A 19143-nucleotide genomic window follows, 5' to 3' on the forward strand; every position below is an offset into this window, starting at 1 on the left:
CTGTTGGAAGGAGAGGACCAAGGTGCATCGTGGTATGTGTCCATATTTATTTAATGAACACAGAAATAACAAAAATAACAAAGAGAACGACCGAAACAGTTCTGGCTGGTGCAGACACACAACAGCAAACAATCACCCACCACTCAAAATAGGAAAACAGGCTACCTAAGTATGGTTCTCAATCAGAGACAACGATTGCCAGCTGCCTCTGATTGGGAACCATACCAGGCCAAACACATAGAGATATAAAACATAGAACACAAAACATAGAATGCCCACCCCAACTCACGCCCTGACCAAACTAAAATAGAGACATAAAAAAGGAACTAAGGGCAGGACGTGACAGTATCACCTCCCTCTGCAACTGGATCCTGGACTTCCTAACGGGCCGCCCCCAGGTGGTGAGGGTAGGTAGCAACACATCTGCCACGCTGATCCTCAACACTGCAGCTCCCCAGGGGTGCATGCTCAGTCCCCTCCTGTACTCCCTGTTCATCCACGACTGCATGGCCAGGCACGACTCCAACACCATCATTAAGTTTGTAGATGACACAACAGTGGTAGGCCTGATCACCGACAATGACGAGACAGCCTATAGGGAGGAGGTCAGAGACCTGGCCGGGTGGTGCCAGAATAACAACCTCTCCCTCAACGTAACCAAGATTAAGGAGATGATTGTGGACTACAGGAAAAGGAGGACTGAGCACGCCCCGATTCTCATCGCCTCGGCTGTAGTGGAGCAGGTTGAGAGCTTCAAGTTCCTTGGTGTCCACATCAACAACAAACTCAAATGGTCCAAACACACCAAGACAGTCTATACATTCTATATATACATTCATGTATATACTACCTCAATTGGGACAACCAATCAGTGCTCCCGCACATTGGCTAACTGGGCTATCTGCATTGTGTCCCACCACCCGCAAACCCCTATTTTACGCTACTCTCTGTTCGTCATATATGCATAGTCACTTTAACCATATCTTCATGTCCATACTACCTCAATCAGCCTGACTAACCGGTGTCTGTATGTAGCCTTGCTACTTTTATAGCCTCGCCACTGTATATAGCCTCGCTACTGTATATAGCCTTGCTACTGTATACAGCCTCGATACTGTATACAGCCTCGCTACTGTTATTTTTCACTGTCTTTTTTTACTGTTGTTTTATTTCTTTACTTACCTATTGTTCACCTAATACATTTTTTGCACTATTGGATTGGGCCTGTAAATAAGCATTTCAGAGTAAGATCTACAGCTGTTGTATTCGGCACACGTGACAAATAAACTTTGATTTTGATATATTTGCCATTTAAAATTACTAAATGAAGGGTTTTAAGTTGGACTTAAACCCGCAAATACTTCCCTTACTGTTAGTGAAACTGTGACGTCTGTGCAATAAATGTTCTTGATATTGGCGACATCACATCAATCAATGTAAGTAGATGTTGTGTGGTTAGTGCTATCAATATTATAGTACAATAGAATCATATTGTCACGCTGGTATAAAATATGTTGCAGACAGGTGCAGGAATACACAATAGGGGTTTTTAATACACCCAAAACAAACACGTATACAAAACACTGGGCTATACCCAAACAAAAGAGAGAGGGTAAACCTTGATGAACAACACGGAACGATACCCGTAATACACAATCTATAAAGCACGCAGCATAACAGCTGCACCAACGCATAGGTACTCACACGGCCAACGGACATGGGAACAATAATCGACAGCCCAATGGGGAAACAAAGGGCACATTTATACAACTACAATCAGTCGGAATAGGGGACAGGTGTGCGTAATGAAATCTGTTTGCTGTTGTAGTGCAGACTACAGTCTTCTTGACCAGTGTGTTGTTGCTGTGCCAGGTGCTGACGTGGTGGACTGGCTCTACTCGAGGGTGGAGGGCTTCAAGGACAGGAGAGATGCTAGGAAGTATGCCAGCAGTCTGCTGAAACATGGCTACCTGAGACACACCGTCAACAAGATCACCTTCTCAGAGCAGTGCTACTACACCTTCGGAGACCTCTGCCAAAGTACTGACACTGAGCCACTTTGGCAAGAATATATTATGTACTGTATATTATTATTACAGATGTATTATACCTGTGTTAAATGTACTGTAGAGACCAATTGCAGTGTTTTTATTTACCTGTCGTGAGATGGACGACCTCACAATAGATGTCACTATCTGTCTGTCTGTCTGTCTGTCTGTCTGTCTGTCTGTCTGTCTGTCTGTCTGTCTGTCTGTCTGTCTGTCTGTCTGTCTGTCTGTCTGTCTGTCTGTCTCGCTTTCTCTCACCAGACATGGCGTCTCTCAACCTGAATGAGGGTTCCAGTGGTGGGGGCTCTGAGCAGGACACCCTGGCCCCCCTCCCTCCCCCTGCCACCAACCCATGGCCCCTGGGGGGCCAGCCGTTCCCCTGCCCTCCCTTCCCCTCCGCCCCTCCAGGCTTCCCACCAGGCTACTCAGACCCATGCCAAAGTTTCCACAGTGGGAGTGCAGGCAGCCACAACAGTGAGGGTGAGTCTGCAAGGCTACTAACACTAGCATCCTTATCAATAAAAACTTGATTTGTTTTTATTGATATTCTAGAGGAATCATCACATGACATTATGGCTGTGACTATTCATGACAGCTAATGTCAACTGTTGACAAAGTATTGTATTTAAATTCCATAAGGCATGTGCCTGTTAAACTTAGCCTGTTTGCCCTGCCGGGAAATAAAGTTGACACACACACAGACACATATTTACTTGAAAGAGTGTGTCCTTAAATGGTCTTATATTGTCAATATCGATCATGATTCAACATGGTTCATGCAGGGGACAGCTCTTCAGTACTGGCTGTGTAAACTAAGGACCTTATCTGCTTATGGCTTGATTTATGCATGAACATTTCAACTGAGGTCCCAGTCTCCCATCAATATTGACTGAACCTATGTTTGATAGCAACATTAGTCAGTACAGTGCTCTGTTGCTGCTGCACTGTTTGTAATTGTGCCGACATAGCACCGCACTGAGGGAGAGTGGAATCAGGCTGGTGTGGTAATTAGTCAATATGGAGGACAGTTTCTCGTCTGTTTTACACGTGTCATCATAGTGCTCTTCAGTCTGATTTCCCAGCTTCTGTTCAAATCATCAAGAAATCAATCACCCAGACGTTGTTATTCCCATTGCATTCCATCCTTATTGTCCTGGAGTGTTCTGAGTGGCGGAGAGGTTTGATACAGAGGAGGGATCAGGATGAACTCTCAGTAGGACGGTTGTAGGACTGGGGCTATGTTTACATCTCTTATTTATCTTTTCCATAAATTGTTTTGATTGACATTTTTTTATTTGGCAATTCCAAGTGGGGTTGTGTGTGTGTGTGTGCGTGTGTTTTCCATGAGTAGAACAGTATCTGAGGACATTTTCTAACTCATGGTTCAGTGAGAGAGCTGTACAGGTTAGGACACAGTTGGACCAGAACAGGATGGGGATAGACTTCACTAGAGGTAAGTAGACAGGTTAGGCTGGGAGGTGACAGTAAGTAGACAGGTTAGGCTGGGCTGGGAGGTGACAGTATGTAGACAGGTTAGGCTGGGCTGGGAGGTGACAGTAAGTAGACAGGTTAGGCTGGGAGGTGACAGTCAGTAGACAGGTTAGACTGGGCTGGGAGGTGACAGTATGTAGACAGGTTAGGCTGGGCTGGGAGGTGACAGTAAGTAGACAGGTTAGGCTGGGAGGTGACAGTAAGTAGACAGGTTAAGCTGGGCTGGGAGGTGACAGTAAGTAGACAGGTTAGGCTGGGACGTGACAGTAAGTAGACAGGTTAGGCTGGGCTGGGAGGTGACAGTAAGTAGACAGGTTGGGCTGGGAGGTGACAGTAAGTAGACAGGTTAGACTGGGCTGGGAGGTGATAGTAAGTAGACAGGTTAGGCTGGGAGGTGACAGTAACTAGACAGGTTAGGCTGGGCTGGGAGGTGACAGTAAGTAGACAGGTTAGGCTGGGCTGGGAGGTGACAGTAAGTAGACAGGTTAGGCTGGGCTGGGAGGTGACAGTAAGGAGACAGGTTAGGCTGGGCTGGGAGGTGGCAGTATGTAGACAGGTTAGGCTGGGCTGGGAGGTGACAGTAAGTAGACAGGTTAGGCTGGGCTGGGAGGTGACAGTAAGTAGACAGGTTAGGCTGGGCTGGGAGGTGACAGTATGTAGACAGGTTAGGCTGGGCTGGGAGGTGACAGTATGTAGACAGGTTAGGCTGGGCTGGGAGGTGACAGTAAGTAGACAGGTTAGGCTGGGCTGGGAGGTGACAGTATGTAGACAGGTTAGGCTGGGCTGGGAGGTGACAGTAAGTAGACATGTTAGGCTGGGCCTGGAGGTGACAGTAAGTAGACAGGTTAGGCTGGGTTGGGAGGTGACAGTAAGTAGACAGGTTAGGCTGGGCTGGGAGGTGACAGTATGTAGACAGGTTAGGCTGGGCTGGGAGGTGACAGTATGTAGACAGGTTAGGCTGGGCTGGGAGGTGACAGTAAGTAGACAGGTTAGGCTGGGCTGGGAGGTGACAGTATGTAGACAGGTTAGGCTGGGCTGGGAGGTGACAGTAAGTAGACATGTTAGGCTGGGCCTGGAGGTGACAGTAAGTAGACAGGTTAGGCTGGGTTGGGAGGTGACAGTAAGTAGACAGGTTAGGCTGGGCTGGGAGGTGACAGTATGTAGACAGGTTAGGCTGGGCTGGGAGGTGACAGTAAGTAGGCTGGGATTTGACAGTATGTAGACAGGTTAGGCTGGGCTGGGAGGTCACAGTAAGTAGACTGGTTAGGCTGGGAGGTGACAGTATGTAAACAGGTTAGGCTGGGAGGTGACAGTAAGTAGACAGGTTAGGCTGGGCTGGGAGGTGACAGTAAGTAGACTGGTTAGGCTGGGAGGTGACAGTATGTAGACAGGTTAGGCTGGGAGGTGACAGTAAGTAGACTGGTTAGGCTGGGCTGGGAGGTGCCAGTAAGTAGACTGGTTAGGCTGGGCTGGGAGGTGACAGTAAGTAGACAGGTTAGGCTGGGAGGTGACAGTATGTAGACAGGTTAGGCTGGGAGGTGACAGTATGTAGACAGGTTAGGCTGGGCTGGGAGTTGACAGTAAGTAGACAGGTTAGGCTGGGAGGTGACAGTATGTAGACAGGTTAGGCTGGGCTGGGAGTTGACAGTAAGTAGACAGGTTAGGCTGGGAGGTGACAGTATGTAGACAGGTTAGGCTGGGCTGGGAGTTGACAGTAAGTAGACAGGTTAGGCTGGGAGGTGACAGTATGTAGACAGGTTAGGCTGGGCTGGGAGGTGACAGTAAGTAGACTGTTAGGCTGGGAGGTGACAGTATGTAGACAGGTTAGGCTCGGCTGGGAGGTGACAGTAAGTAGACAGGTTAGGCTGGGCTGGGAGGTGACAGTAAGTAGACTGGTTAGGCTGGGAGGTGACAGTATGAAGACAGGTTAGGCTGGGCTGGGAGGTCACAGTAAGTAGACTGGTTAGGCTGGGAGGTGACAGTATGTAGACAGGTTAGGCTGGGAGGTGACCGTATGTAGACAGGTTAGGCTGGGCTGGGAGTTGACAGTAAGTAGACAGGTTAGGCTGGGAGGTGACAGTATGTAGACAGGTTAGGCTGGGCTGGGAGGTGACAGTAAGTAGACAGGTTAGGCTGGGAGTTGACAGTATGTAGACAGGTTAGGCTGGGCTGGGAGGTGACAGTAAGTAGACAGGTTAGGCTGTTCTGGGAGGTGACAGTAAGTAGACAGGTTAGGCTGGGCTGGGAGGTGACAGTAAGTAGACTGGTTAGGCTGGGAGATGACAGTATGTAGACAGGTTAGGCTGGGAGGTGACAGTAAGTAGACAGGTTAGGCTGGGCTGGGAGTTGACAGTAAGTAGACAGGTTAGGCTGGGAGGTGACAGTATGTAGACAGGTTAGGCTGGGCTGGGAGGTGACAGTAAGTAGACAGGTTAGGCTGTTCTGGGAGGTGACAGTAAGTAGACAGGTTAGGCTGGGCTGGGAGGTGACAGTAAGTAGACTGGGTAAGATAGGTTAGGCTGGGCTGGGAGGTGACAGTAAGTAGACTGGGTTAGACAGGTTAGGCTGGGTTGGGAGGTGACAGCAGTAGACTGGTTAGGCTGAGCTGGGAGGTGACAGTAAGTAGACTGGGTTAGACAGGTTAGGCTGGGCTAGGAGGTGACAGTAAGTAGACTGGGCTTAGACAGGTTAGGTTGGGCTGGGAGGTGACAGTAAGTAGACTGGGTTAGACAGGTTAGGCTGGGAGGTGACAGCAGTAGACAGGTTAGGCTGGGCTGGGAGTTGACAGCAGTAGACTGGGTTTAGACAGGTTAGGCTGGGCTGGGAGGTGACAGCAGTAGACTGGGTTTAGACAGGTTAGGCTGGGCTGGGAGGTGACAGTAAGTAGACTGGTTAGGCTGGGCTGGGAGGTGCCAGTAAGTAGACTGGTTAGGCTGGGCTGGGAGGTGACAGTAAGTAGACAGGTTAGGCTGGGAGGTGACAGTATGTAGACAGGTTAGGCTGGGAGGTGACAGTAAGTAGACAGGTTAGGCTGGGCTGGGAGGTGACAGTAAGTAGACTGTTAGGCTGGGAGGTGACAGTATGTAGACAGGTTAGGCTCGGCTGGGAGGTGACAGTAAGTAGACAGGTTAGGCTGGGAGGTGACAGTATGTAGACAGGTTAGGCTGGGCTGGGAGGTGACAGTATGTAGACAGGTTAGGCTGGGCTGGGAGGTGACAGTAAGTAGACAGGTTGGGCTGGGAGGTGACAGTATGTAGACAGGTTAGGCTGGGAGGAGACAGTAAGTAGACAGGTTAGGCTGGGCTAGGAGGTGACAGTAAGTAGACAGGTTAGGCTGGGCTGGGAGGTGACAGTAAGTAGACTGGTTAGGCTGGGCTGGGAGGTGACAGTAAGTAGACTGTTAGGCTGGGAGGTGACAGTATGTAGACAGGTTAGGCTCGGCTGGGAGGTGACAGTAAGTAGACAGGTTAGGCTGGGAGGTGACAGTATGTAGACAGGTTAGGCTGGGCTGGGAGGTGACAGTATGTAGACAGATTAGGCTGGGCTGGGAGGTGACAGTATGTAGACAGGTTGGGCTGGGAGGTGACAGTATGTAGACAGGTTAGGCTGGGAGGTGACAGTATGTAGACAGGTTAGGCTGGGAGGTGACAGTATGTAGACAGGTTAGGCTGGGAGGTGACATGTAAGTAGACAGGTTAGGCTGGGAGGTGACATGTAAGTAGACAGGTTAGGCTGGGCTGGGAGATGACAGTAAGTAGACTGTTAGGCTGGGAGGTGACCGTATTTAGACAGGTTAGGCTGGGCTGGGAGGTGACAGTAAGTAGACTGGTTAGGCTGGGAGGTGACAGTATGTAGACATGTTAGGCTGGGCTGGGAGGTGACAGTAAGTAGACTGGTTAGGCTGGGAGGTGACAGTATGTAGACAGGTTAGGCTGGGCTGGGAGGTGACAGTAAGTAGACAGGTTAGGCTGGGCTGGGAGTGACAGTAAGTAGACAGGTTAGGCTGGGCTGGGAGTGACAGCAGTAGACAGGTTAGGCTGGGCTGGGAGGTGACAGTAAGTAGACTGGGTAAGACAGGTTAGGCTGGGCTGGGAGGTGACAGTAAGTAGACTGGGTTAGACAGGTTAGGCTGGGTTGGGAGGTGACAGCAGTAGACTGGTTAGGCTGAGCTGGGAGGTGACAGTAAGTAGACTGGGTTAGACAGGTTAGGCTGGGCTAGGAGGTGACAGTAAGTAGACTGGGCTTAGACAGGTTAGGTTGGGCTGGGAGGTGACAGTAAGTAGACTGGGTTAGACAGGTTAGGCTGGGAGGTGACAGCAGTAGACAGGTTAGGCTGGGCTGGGAGGTGACAGCAGTAGACTGGGTTTAGACAGGTTAGGCTGGGCTGGGAGGTGACAGCAGTAGACTGGGTTAGACAGGTTAGGCTGGGAGGTGACAGCAGTAGACTGGGTTTAGACAGGTTAGGCTGGGCTGGGAGGTGACAGCAGTAGACTGGGTTTAGACAGGTTAGGCTGGGCTGGGAGGTGTGTGTAACTCTGTTGTTCCCTCTGTTTCTGTTGGGCAACGGTAGACTGATGGACCAGGTAGTCTCAGGACTCTGGGGAACCGGTAAGCTAACAGCTAACCCACTCTCTGCTACCTCTCTCCTTCTCCTTTTTATCTATCTCTCTCAATCCATCGCTATACATTTTATCTTGCCTTAATTCTTGCCCTTTGCGCTCTCCCTTCTCTACATCTCAATTTCATCCTATCTTTCTCTCTCTATATCTCTTTCTCTTGATATATAAATATACACCACATTCTCCTCATACCACAGCTTAAGGTTTTTGTTTTCCCGTGCCTCTCCCTCTGAGTATGTTGGTGTCCATACTGTTTCTGCCCCTGCAGCTGTGTCTGTGTGACTCTCCTGATCGTCGGTTCTCCCTCTCTTGGTCCTGTGCTGCTGTAATCTCAGAATGAGAGGTGCATGATTCAGGGTGATCAAATCAGGCAAAATCTTGCACTATCATTCTCACTGGCAGGGGGCAGTCATGAACCACTTTACCCAGTCCTGTTGTGCTCATTGCTTATCGAAAGGAGGGGAACATGTTTGATCATGTGATAATAATTATGTAATGTTTACACCTGTATCAATACAATCAATGTGATCTTTCTCTGTACAATTCAACAATGGAAGGCTCTTTCCTTTTAAAAGCAAATCATAAAAGCCCCATTTGTTTTGATATTGTCAATGCAGTATGTTCCAATTTTAAAAATGTGTCTTTGATGCAGGTGTATCGTTACATTTGCCTGTGACTGTTGGCAATGAAGGGCCTGATTCAATCAGATCTGCATAGCTGATGTTTTGACAGTGTTTGAGGTGGAGCTGTCAAATCCACAACGGCTCCCGGCATTGTACCTAAAGCGGACATTGCCATTGGCTGCTCGGAGTCACATTAACAAAAATCCCATGCAGCCTCGTTTACAAATTTGAACACTGGAATGTGAGGTGTAATCTACACCTCGATTAGGCTGATAGAAATCCTCATCATTTAATTTCATGATTTTCAATTTGAGCGTCATTACTTCTATATGGCCTGTACTTTCTCATTCTGAACTTCTAATGGGAGTGGGACGGGTATGACTGCCTGAAAATTATCACAAGAGAAGCTTCTCCCTGATTTGACAGCTTCAACGCAGTTACACCTACATTACGACACCGCCAAAACATCAGCTATATGCGGCTGTTGGCTATCGGCAGTTAAAGCTTCAACCGATTGAATCTGTAAAGTGGATGAGAATTATAATGAATATCCAACCTCCATGATTATCATAGCAATGGCAGCCAATTCAGCCAACTGTTCAAAATCAGTAATAAGAAGCTGGTGAGTTGGAGCTGCTGTTGTGTGTCTGGTGTGGTTTAACCAGGTGTGTGGCTGCCCAGATGACATGTGTGTCTCTCTCTCCTCTCCTAGGAAGCAGAAGCAGTGGATCCAACCCCAGCGCAGGGACAGGGAAGGGCCCTGATCAAAACTCCTCCCCACAAGTGAAGGGTCACAGGTCCACATGCAGTGAAACTGAGCCAAAGGGGATCCGAGGAGCGAGGCGCCCTTGCGATAAGTCCGCCAGCCAGCAGAGTCATCACAGTCATCACAGCAGCCATGCCCACTCAAGTCACAGCCACGCCCGCTCTGGTTTCAGCCACGCTCAGTCTCACAGGAGTCACTGTCACTCACAGAACAGCCACACCCACAGCCACACATCCTTCATCTACAAACACGCCCCTTTCACCAAGCCTGGGCCCGGCTCGTGTGGCCACAGCGAGCGAAGCCACGCCTCCTCTTACGGCCCCCCTGGCCTTCCCCCCTCATACTGCCTGTCCCGGCTGGCCTCTAAGACCTCCGTCAGCAGCAGCACCCCTCCCGGGGCTCCCCCGGTACGTGGGCTAGGAGCCGTCCCCCCTGAGCTCACGGCAAGCCGCCAGTCCTTCCAGCACGCTATGGGCAATCCCTGCGAGTTCTTTGTTGACATCATGTGACAGACAGGACAGTGCCTTTTAAAAACTTGCTGAGCACAAACAAGCCCCCCCCCGTCCTACCGCTCGTCCGTCCCACCTCACCTTCTCTTCTTTACTCCATTTGCTACTGACTATTCCTGAGTTGAGAATGTAGACGCTGGTCCCCTCCGTCCCCATGCTGTCAACAACGGCCCCTCGGATGTCGGAGCAGGGGAGGACAGGAGACAAGAGCACAACAGAACTGAAGAGAGTCCTGCCATCACAAAAACACACAGAGCCTCAGTGTCTGATCAGAACCCCCAGCCAGCTCTTTTGTATTGACGTGACGTGAACAGTTTGTGAAATCGATGTGAGTGTTGTTCAATGTGGTGATCCTTGTGAGCTGCCACAGACAGTCCAGTCCCGAGAGTGTGTACTTACTCTATGTGGAGAACAAGCACCTGCTGTTTGTTGAACCAGACGTCCAAGCCAACTGACTGGGTCTGGATCTCAATCCCCCAGACCCACCCGGACACAGAGCTCTGGAAGAGGGAAGCCTCACTGGAGGCTCTGGACTATGAGTCAACCTCCTAGAATGTCGCCCTTTACACAAACTTCTACTATTTGGCCAATCATACCAAAACTCCTGCTCTAACTGACTGACCTGCTATCCGGTCTGCAGGGGGACCGTGACATATTCTAACTAGTCAAAGCTAGCCTCGGCCTATTTCACAGCCCTTGTATTTGTCCAACTAAGGGAGGCACTGTAACCAGTTGTTAGTCCTGCAGATAAGCAGCCTATAGTTTAAACTATCTCAACTGCTTTAAAAGGAATAAACACATTACTTTTGTTAAATATTAGAAATTTGGGGGTTGGGCCTCTCGCCAAAGGTCTAAAGGAAGAATCCATACACTGGAGAATGTTTGATGTTATTTACGTAATCATGATGTTGCATTGACGGTCAGTGTCATACGTTGTCTCGCTCTATGGCTGACTCACACGTAGACACTCAGTCAGACATCATTTCCCTCTGTGACTCAGTGGCCAGGATTTGACCACTGTCCTAGCTGTGCTTTGTCCAATGCATCATTATTATTGCAGTCAATGGAGTCCTGACCACAACAGACTCGTGTTGTGAACAGATTAGATTTTTAACTGTTTCCACATACACTATACATACAAAAGTATGTGGACACCCCTTCAAATTTGTGGATTCAGCTATTTCAGCCACACCCGTTGCTGGCAGGTGTATAAAATCGAGCACACAGCCATGCAATCTCTATAGACAAACGTTGGCAGTAGAATGGCCTTACTGATGACTTTCAACATGGCACCTTCATAGGATGCCACCTTTCCAACAAGTCAGTGCGTCTGTCCTCGGTTGCAACACTCACTGCCAAGTTCCTAACTGCCTCTGGAAGCAACATCAGCACCATAACTGTTTGTCAGGAGCTTCATGAAATGGGTTTCTATGGCCGAGCAGCCGCACACAATCCTAAGATCTCCATGCGCAATGCCAAGTGTCAGCTGGAGTGGTGTAAAGCTCGCCGCCATTGGACTCTGGAGCAGTGGAAACGCATTCTCTGGAGTGATGAATCACGCTTCACCATCTGGCAGTCCGACGGACAAATCTGGGTTTGGCGGATGCCAGGAAAACACTATCTGCCCGAATGCATAGTGCCAACTGTAAAGTTTGGTGGAGGAGGAATAATGGTCTGGGGCTGTTTTTCATGGTTCGGGCTAGGCCCCTTAGTTCCAGTGAAGGGAAATCTTATTGCATACTATGTCATTCTAAACGATTCTGTGCTTCCAACTTTGTGGCAACAGTTTGGGGAAGGCCCTTTCCTGTTTCAGCATGACAATGTCCCCGTGCACAAAGTGAGGTCCATACAGAAATGGTTTGTCGAGATCAGTGTGGAAGAACTTGACTGGCCTGCACAGAGCCTTGACCTCAACCCCATCGAACACCTTTGGGATGAATTGTAACGCCGACTGCAAGCCAGGCGTAATCTCCCAACATCAGTGCCCGACCTCACTAATGCTCGTGGCTGAATGGAAGCAAGTCCCTGCAGCAATGTTCTAACATCTAGTGGAAAGCCTTCCCAGAAGAGTGGAGGCTGTTATAGCAGGAAAGGGGGGACCAACTGCATATTAATGCCCATGATTTTGGATTGAGATGTTCGACGAGCAGGTGTCCACACTTTTGGTCATGTAGTGTAGCTGCAAACAGAGTTGCAAACAGTGGCCGTCCACCACAGATCTACTACCTAAAACAGATCTGATCGTCATCATTAAAGTCAACAGGGTCTCTTAAAAGTGTTGACTGAAACAGAGATCAGAGGGATAACCAGTGCTTCTCACAGTGAGGTGTGCAGTTCTGTACAGTGTAGGTATTTTTCTGTGATATCACCAGATCATTTTTGATGAAATTCCAGCCCTTGATTTGAAAGTCCTTCTTGTGAAGGTTGGTTAATTGGTTAAGCTGTGTTTAAGGCCTAAGATCAAGCTTTAACCTGGCGATAGCTGTGCAGCCAATGGCAATGTCCAATTTAGGTATAATGCCAGGAGCCACTTGTGGATTTGACAAGTCTAACGCAGTTCCACTTCCAACAAACGCTATGCGGATGATGGCTGAAGCAGATCTGATTACAGATTCTGCCATAGAAATGTAAAGGTAGTTTTCGATTGAGCCGACATATGCAATGTTTACCATGAATGTAGTCTCCGCAAACGTGGGAACATTGCCTTTAAAGTCCGCAATGCCTATAACCTGCAATCGAATGGACTCCCGGCCCAAGTCTATCGACAACACAGAAACGGTGTGATGCATAAGACCTTTCTGTCGCAACACTCTGATCATTATTTGAGCACTTTTTCATTCTCTCTCTTGCTCTCTCTTCTCTGGCCCTTTGGTATGAAACACTGTTTGCAATCAAAGCTTTGTCTTTCATTTGATTTCTTTACAAAAAACAGGAATAGGAATTGTACATAGAAATGTATTATATATAAGAATAAAAAATATATATGTACAAAGATTTTGTCTGAATTTCTTAAAAAACGACAACGACAACATTGTGAACCGGGCAATTGTTTGGTTGTGGATTTTTTTTGTTTGTTGCAGAAACCAGTAATAAGGTTGGTTTGACAACTTTTAACTGTATTCAATGACGGTAAGTGCTGTACATATCTAAATGGAAGCCAACATCCATATTAGTTGCATTTACTATATTTAACCAGCAGTAAGAGCCCATACACATAGGCCTACACTATACACTGTGTTTCGATAATGTGGTGTTATTTCTGTCAAGGAAGGGTGGAGTAAGTTCTGTAACGTCTTATTTTACTGTCCTTGCCCTCAAAGCCCTGATGAAGTGATCTGCTTTGATGTTAAATCTACCCGCCTCTGAGTGGAACTTACTGGTACAAACACTGCTGTACTTTCCCTGTGGGCTGATGGTCTGAGGCTGAGGGAGGCTAACACCAGGCCAGAGCAGACCCCGCTCTGACGCCATGAGACCCTGCTGAAATGCTATCTGTCACAGTCACATGAGTGGGAGGATGTGGTGTTTCTAACAGGAAGTGATGTGTCTGCTTGTGGCTCAAGAGGCGACCCCAGATGCAGAGGCGTAGCTTCTACTGTAGACTCACTAGAGCAAGGTTCTCCAGGGCTACAGATCAGAACACGCAGTGACTACTATGGCTGTGTTGCACAGCTGGTGGAATCTATTGTGAGAGATGTGGAGTGACTCAGTATGACCCTGTTCGGTGCAAATATCTAAACCCACTATATAAAAAGGCTTTGTTATCTGTGAATAACTACTACAAACCGCCTAAGCCCATACACTGACTATGAGCAGCTCTTATTTGGTCTACCATACAGTGTTTCAATTTCTCTTTTACAAGCTGTAGTGTTAGGGGTGTACACTACGGCTTTCTGTCTGTGTACGCAAGTGTTGTCTAGAGTGGGAGACGTGGGTGTTTGCTATTGACGTAAGGTGTTTAGGCAGATGAGGTGTTGACATTTGATGTCATGACCTTACATCCTACGGCCCTGTGTGTAGGACGAAGTGGGGGGTGTGAAAGGTAGAAAGAAGATCAAAGACAGATACTTAGAAGCAACACACAAAGGTGCAAATAGTTTACCCCAACAGTTTAACCAGGTTACCCAATGGGATCTAACAATGTAATTGTTTGAGAGTAAGTAATTCCAAAGGATGGGATCTAACAAGATACCTACTGTTAGAGCTCACCCTTCGAAGGTACATACACAAATAGATAGGGAAGTGGTGAGAAAAATGTAGCAAATGAAAAAAAAGAGACAGTGACAGGAGAAAAGAAAGTGACAGGAGAAAAGAACCCTAGAATGGCATTACAATGTCTCCACAGCTGTAATGCTATCCCCAAACCCAACCTCAACCCTAGCTTCATGTCCACACCCCGGTTCAACCCCAACCCTAGCCATATCCCTAGCTTCATGTCCACATCACGGCTCAACTCCAACCTTAGCCATAACCCTAACCTCAACCCTAGCTTCATGTCCAAACCCCGGCTCAACCCCAACCCTAGCCATATCCCTAGCTTCATGTCCACACCCCGGTTCAACCCCAACCCTAGCCATAACCCTAGCTTCATGTCCAAACCCCGGCTCAACCCCAACCCTAGCCATATCCCCAGCTTCATGTCCAAACCCCGGCTCAACCCCAACCCTAGCCATAACCCTAGCTTCATGTCCAAACCCCGGCTCAACCCCAACCCTAGCCATAACCCTAGCTTCATGTCCACACCCCCGCTCAACCCCAACCCTAGCCATAATCCTAGCTTCTTGTTCAAACCCCGGCTCAACCCCAACCCTAGCCATAACCCTAGCTTCATGTCCAAACCCCGGCTCAACCCCAACCCTAGCCATAACCCTAGCTTCATGTCCACACCCCGGCTCAACCCCAACCCTAGCCATAACCCTAGCTTCATGTCCACACCCCGGCTCAACCCCAACCCTAGCCATAACCCTAGCTTCATGTCCAAACCCCGGCTCAACCCCAACCCTAGCCATAACCCTAGCTTCTTGTCCAAACCCCGGTTCAACCCCAACCCTAGCCATAACCCTAGCTTCTTGTCCAAACCCCGGCTCAACCCCAACCCTAGCTTCATGTCCAAACCCCGGCTCAACCACAACCCTAGCCATAACCCTAGCTTCATGTCCAAACCCCGGCTCAACCCCAACCCTAGCCATAACCCTAGCTTCATGTCCACACCCCGGCTCAACCCCAACCCTAGCCATAATCCTAGCTTCTTGTTCAAACCCCGGCTCAACCCCAACCCTAGCCATAACCCTAGCTTCATGTCCAAACCCCGGCTCAACCCCAACCCTAGCCATAACCCTAGCTTCATGTCCACACCCCGGCTCAACCCCAACCCTAGCCATAACCCTAGCTTCATGTCCAAACCCCGGCTCAACCCCAACCCTAGCCATAACCCTAGCTTCTTGTCCAAACCCCGGTTCAACCCCAACCCTAGCCATAACCCTAGCTTCTTGTCCAAACCCCGGCTCAACCCCAACCCTAGCTTCATGTCCAAACCCCGGCTCAACCCCAACCCTAGCCATAACCCTAGCTTCATGTCCAAACCCCGGCTCAACCCCAACCCTAGCCATATCCCTAGCTTCATGTCCACACCCCGGTTCAACCCCAACCCTAGCCATAACCCTAACCTCAACCCTAGCTTCATGTCCAAACCCCGGCTCAACCCCAACCCTAGCCATATCCCTAGCTTCATGTCCACACCCCGGCTCAACCCCAACCCTAGCCATAACCCTAGCTTCTTGTCCAAACCCCGGTTCAACCCCAACCCTAGCCATAACCCTAGCTTCTTGTCCAAACCCCGGCTCAACCCCAACCCTAGCTTCATGTCCAAACCCCGGCTCAACCACAACCCTAGCCATAACCCTAGCTTCATGTCCAAACCCCGGCTCAACCCCAACCCTAGCCATAACCCTAGCTTCATGTCCACACCCCGGCTCAACCCCAACCCTAGCCATAATCCTAGCTTCTTGTTCAAACCCCGGCTCAACCCCAACCCTAGCCATAACCCTAGCTTCATGTCCAAACCCCGGCTCAACCCCAACCCTAGCCATAACCCTAGCTTCATGTCCACACCCCGGCTCAACCCCAACCCTAGCCATAACCCTAGCTTCATGTCCAAACCCCGGCTCAACCCCAACCCTAGCCATAACCCTAGCTTCATGTCCAAACCCCGGCTCAACCCCAACCCTAGCCATAACCCTAGCTTCTTGTCCAAACCCCGGTTCAACCCCAACCCTAGCCATAACCCTAGCTTCTTGTCCAAACCCCGGCTCAACCCCAACCCTAGCTTCATGTCCAAACCCCGGCTCAACCCCAACCCTAGCCATAACCCTAGCTTCATGTCCAAACCCCGGCTCAACCCCAACCCTAGCCATATCCCTAGCTTCATGTCCACACCCCGGTTCAACCCCAACCCTAGCCATAACCCTAACCTCAACCCTAGCTTCATGTCCAAACCCCGGCTCAACCCCAACCCTAGCCATATCCCTAGCTTCATGTCCACACCCCGGTTCAACCCCAACCCTAGCCATATCCCTAGCTTCATGTCCAAAACCCGGCTCAACCACAACCCTAGCCATAACCATAGCTTCATGTCCACACACCGGCTCAAACTATTCAAAGAGGGTTTGATCTGTCTGCTTGGAATTTTATGCAGTAAAATTTTGGAAGGAGTCGTTGGTACTTTCACGGCATAACAGGTTGCTTTTTTGTTTCACTTTCAATTTCCATGCTTCATCAGTCCATCACAGGCAACTATTTGTGGAATAATAGTAATTATAGTAGTTGTAAACTCCCGAGTCATCCACATGGGTGAGTCAGTCAAAACAACAGCTGATATGCACAAGGGCATGACAAGGAAAGTTTAAAAGTTGTGTAATGCCTTCTCCCAAACCATGTGTTGCACTGCACAATATACCATGTAATGCCCTGACGCTTCCTTCTCTGTCTCTCAGTCGGGCCTTTTTCTCTCCTGAGAAATACATTTGGCAATGTCTTCCTCTCTGTCCTAAGAGGACATTCCCATTTTCCCATTGTGTGAGTGGGTGAATAATTCTAACATATTTGATCTTTGTTCTTCTGTCAGTACAATATCATCACATTCCCTTGAGACATTCACCAAGCTTAAAAGCATAAACTGGGCTCAATTCTGACCCCAGTGTGTCAAAAATGGCATCATTTTGAAACCCTTTCTTTGATCCATTTTCAAACTTTGTCAAGCAACTAGTCACCAAAAAAATAGTAAAGAATGCTATGATTTTTTTGTTAATAGGGAGGAATGAAAATGTAAAATTATATTTTGTATACTAGTGGGGCGCTTAAGCAAAAAAAAATTACTTGATCGTGCACTATGTGATAAGAGCACAACATTTGGCACATTGATGTATGTAGTACAGTATACTCTGAAATGATATAGATATGGAGCCACCATTTGGCCCCATGGGGTCCTGGCAGACATTTTTTTTAAATGGCAGCCGATGGTACAAAAGTTGTACCGGCGAACTATGAACTGAAAAGCTGTCATTTGTGACTGAAACTTGTAAACGTATTTGAAACGAGGTCCATTTGTGGCCGCAACCGGGCTAGATTGTGAACGACTCTTGGGGGAATGCATTGCTTGACTGCCATGAGGGTGATAAGTAGCCTGAAGACTTACACTAAATTCTTCAACTGCATTGTCGTTAGCCACAAGGCCTATCTCTCATGGGGGTGGGGCATGTGGTTGGCGTTCCATTCACTACCGAAAATGTTGACGAGAGGACACCCAACGGCCGGCAGTGGGAGTTGATGGAATGAGATGGATTTTGGGTTCTGAGGTTCTGCTAATTTTCTCTTGGATAAAACATTTTATCTCCATACAGTTTTCTGTTTCCAAAACTAGAATATGTAACAAACAGAGTGGACTGTGTTTTGTAGACTTTACCCTTTGCCAACGTTTCAAAATATTTCCTTGTTTAGGAGGAGTGCAAGGACGAATTGAGGTATTGCAGACGCACAACTCACAGAGTAGGCGTTCCCTAACAGAAATATGCAAATAAAATGTTTAGAACATGCCAATAGGATCTCACTAGCTCGTGCTTGGCTCTGCCCACCTCCTTGCTTGTTCTGCCAACTATGATTAATTTGCTCACATTGGAAACGACAGGCTCTGGTCAATCTTGGGTTAGTTATGAAAATGTTTGCTAGACACAGATAGTTGACTCTGTGCACGCCAGTCAAGTTCTTCCACACCGATCTCGACAAACTATTTCTGTATGGACCTTGCTTTGTGCACAGGGACATTTTCACACTAAAACAGGAAAGGGCCTTACCCAAACTGTTGCCACAACGGTTGGAAGCACAGAATCATCTAGAATGTCAGTGTATGTATGTTACAACGTTAAGATTTCCCATTACTAGAACTAAGGGGCCTGAGACATGAAAAACAGCTCCAGACCATTATTCCTCCTCCACCAAACTTTACAGTTGGCACTATGCATTGGGGCAGGTAGTATTCTCCTGGCAAACCCAGATTCGTCCATCAGACTGCCAGATGGTGAAGTGTGATTCATCACTCCAGAGAATGCATTTCCACAGCTCCAGAATCCAATGGCAGCGAGCTTTACACAACTCCAGCTGACGTTTGGCATTGAGCATGGTGATCTTAGGCTTGTGTGCGGCTGCTCGGCCATGGAAACCCATTTCATAAAGCTCCCGTCGAACAGTTATTGAGCAGAAGTTGCTTCCAGAGGTAGTTTGGAACTCGGTAGTGAGTGTTGCAACCGAGGACGATTTTTACACGCTTCAGCACTCGGCGGTCCCGTTCTGTAAGCTTGTGTGGCCTATCAATTTGCGGCTGAGCCGTTGTTGCTCCTAGATGTTTCCACTTCACAATAACAGCACTTACAGTTGACCGGGCGGCTCTAGCAGGGCAAACATTTTACAAACTGACTTGTTGGAAAGGTGACGTCCCATGACGGTGCCACGTTGACAGTCACTGAGCTCTTCATAAGGTCATTCTACTGCCAATGTTTCTCTATGGCGATTGCATGGCTGTGTGCTCGATTTTAT

At 48.5% G+C, this 19143-nt stretch overlaps 1 protein-coding gene across 2 annotated transcripts in view; it reads left to right on the forward strand.

Moving 5' to 3' along the window:
- LOC110492145 (segment polarity protein dishevelled homolog DVL-1) overlaps positions 1–13048 on the forward strand; it is a 50064-nt gene extending 37016 nt beyond the window's left edge. The window contains exons 13-16 of one of the 2 annotated variants that reach the window (XM_090203122.1): positions 1873–2040; positions 2310–2528; positions 8110–8147; positions 9494–13048. In XM_090203122.1, coding sequence (XP_090059248.1) covers positions 1873–2040; positions 2310–2528; positions 8110–8114 — 392 coding nt within the window. In that variant the 3' untranslated portion in view covers positions 8115–8147; positions 9494–13048. The remainder of the gene's footprint in view (positions 1–1872; positions 2041–2309; positions 2529–8109; positions 8148–9493) is intronic. The other variant, XM_036947076.2, reaches the window with a different exon arrangement.
- The last annotated feature ends 6095 nt before the right edge of the window (positions 13049–19143 follow it).

The sequence above is a fragment of the Oncorhynchus mykiss genome, chromosome 16 (assembly GCF_057628025.1).
Source record: "Oncorhynchus mykiss isolate SJ-2025 chromosome 16, ASM5762802v1, whole genome shotgun sequence".
Taxonomy (NCBI): domain Eukaryota; kingdom Metazoa; phylum Chordata; class Actinopteri; order Salmoniformes; family Salmonidae; genus Oncorhynchus; species Oncorhynchus mykiss.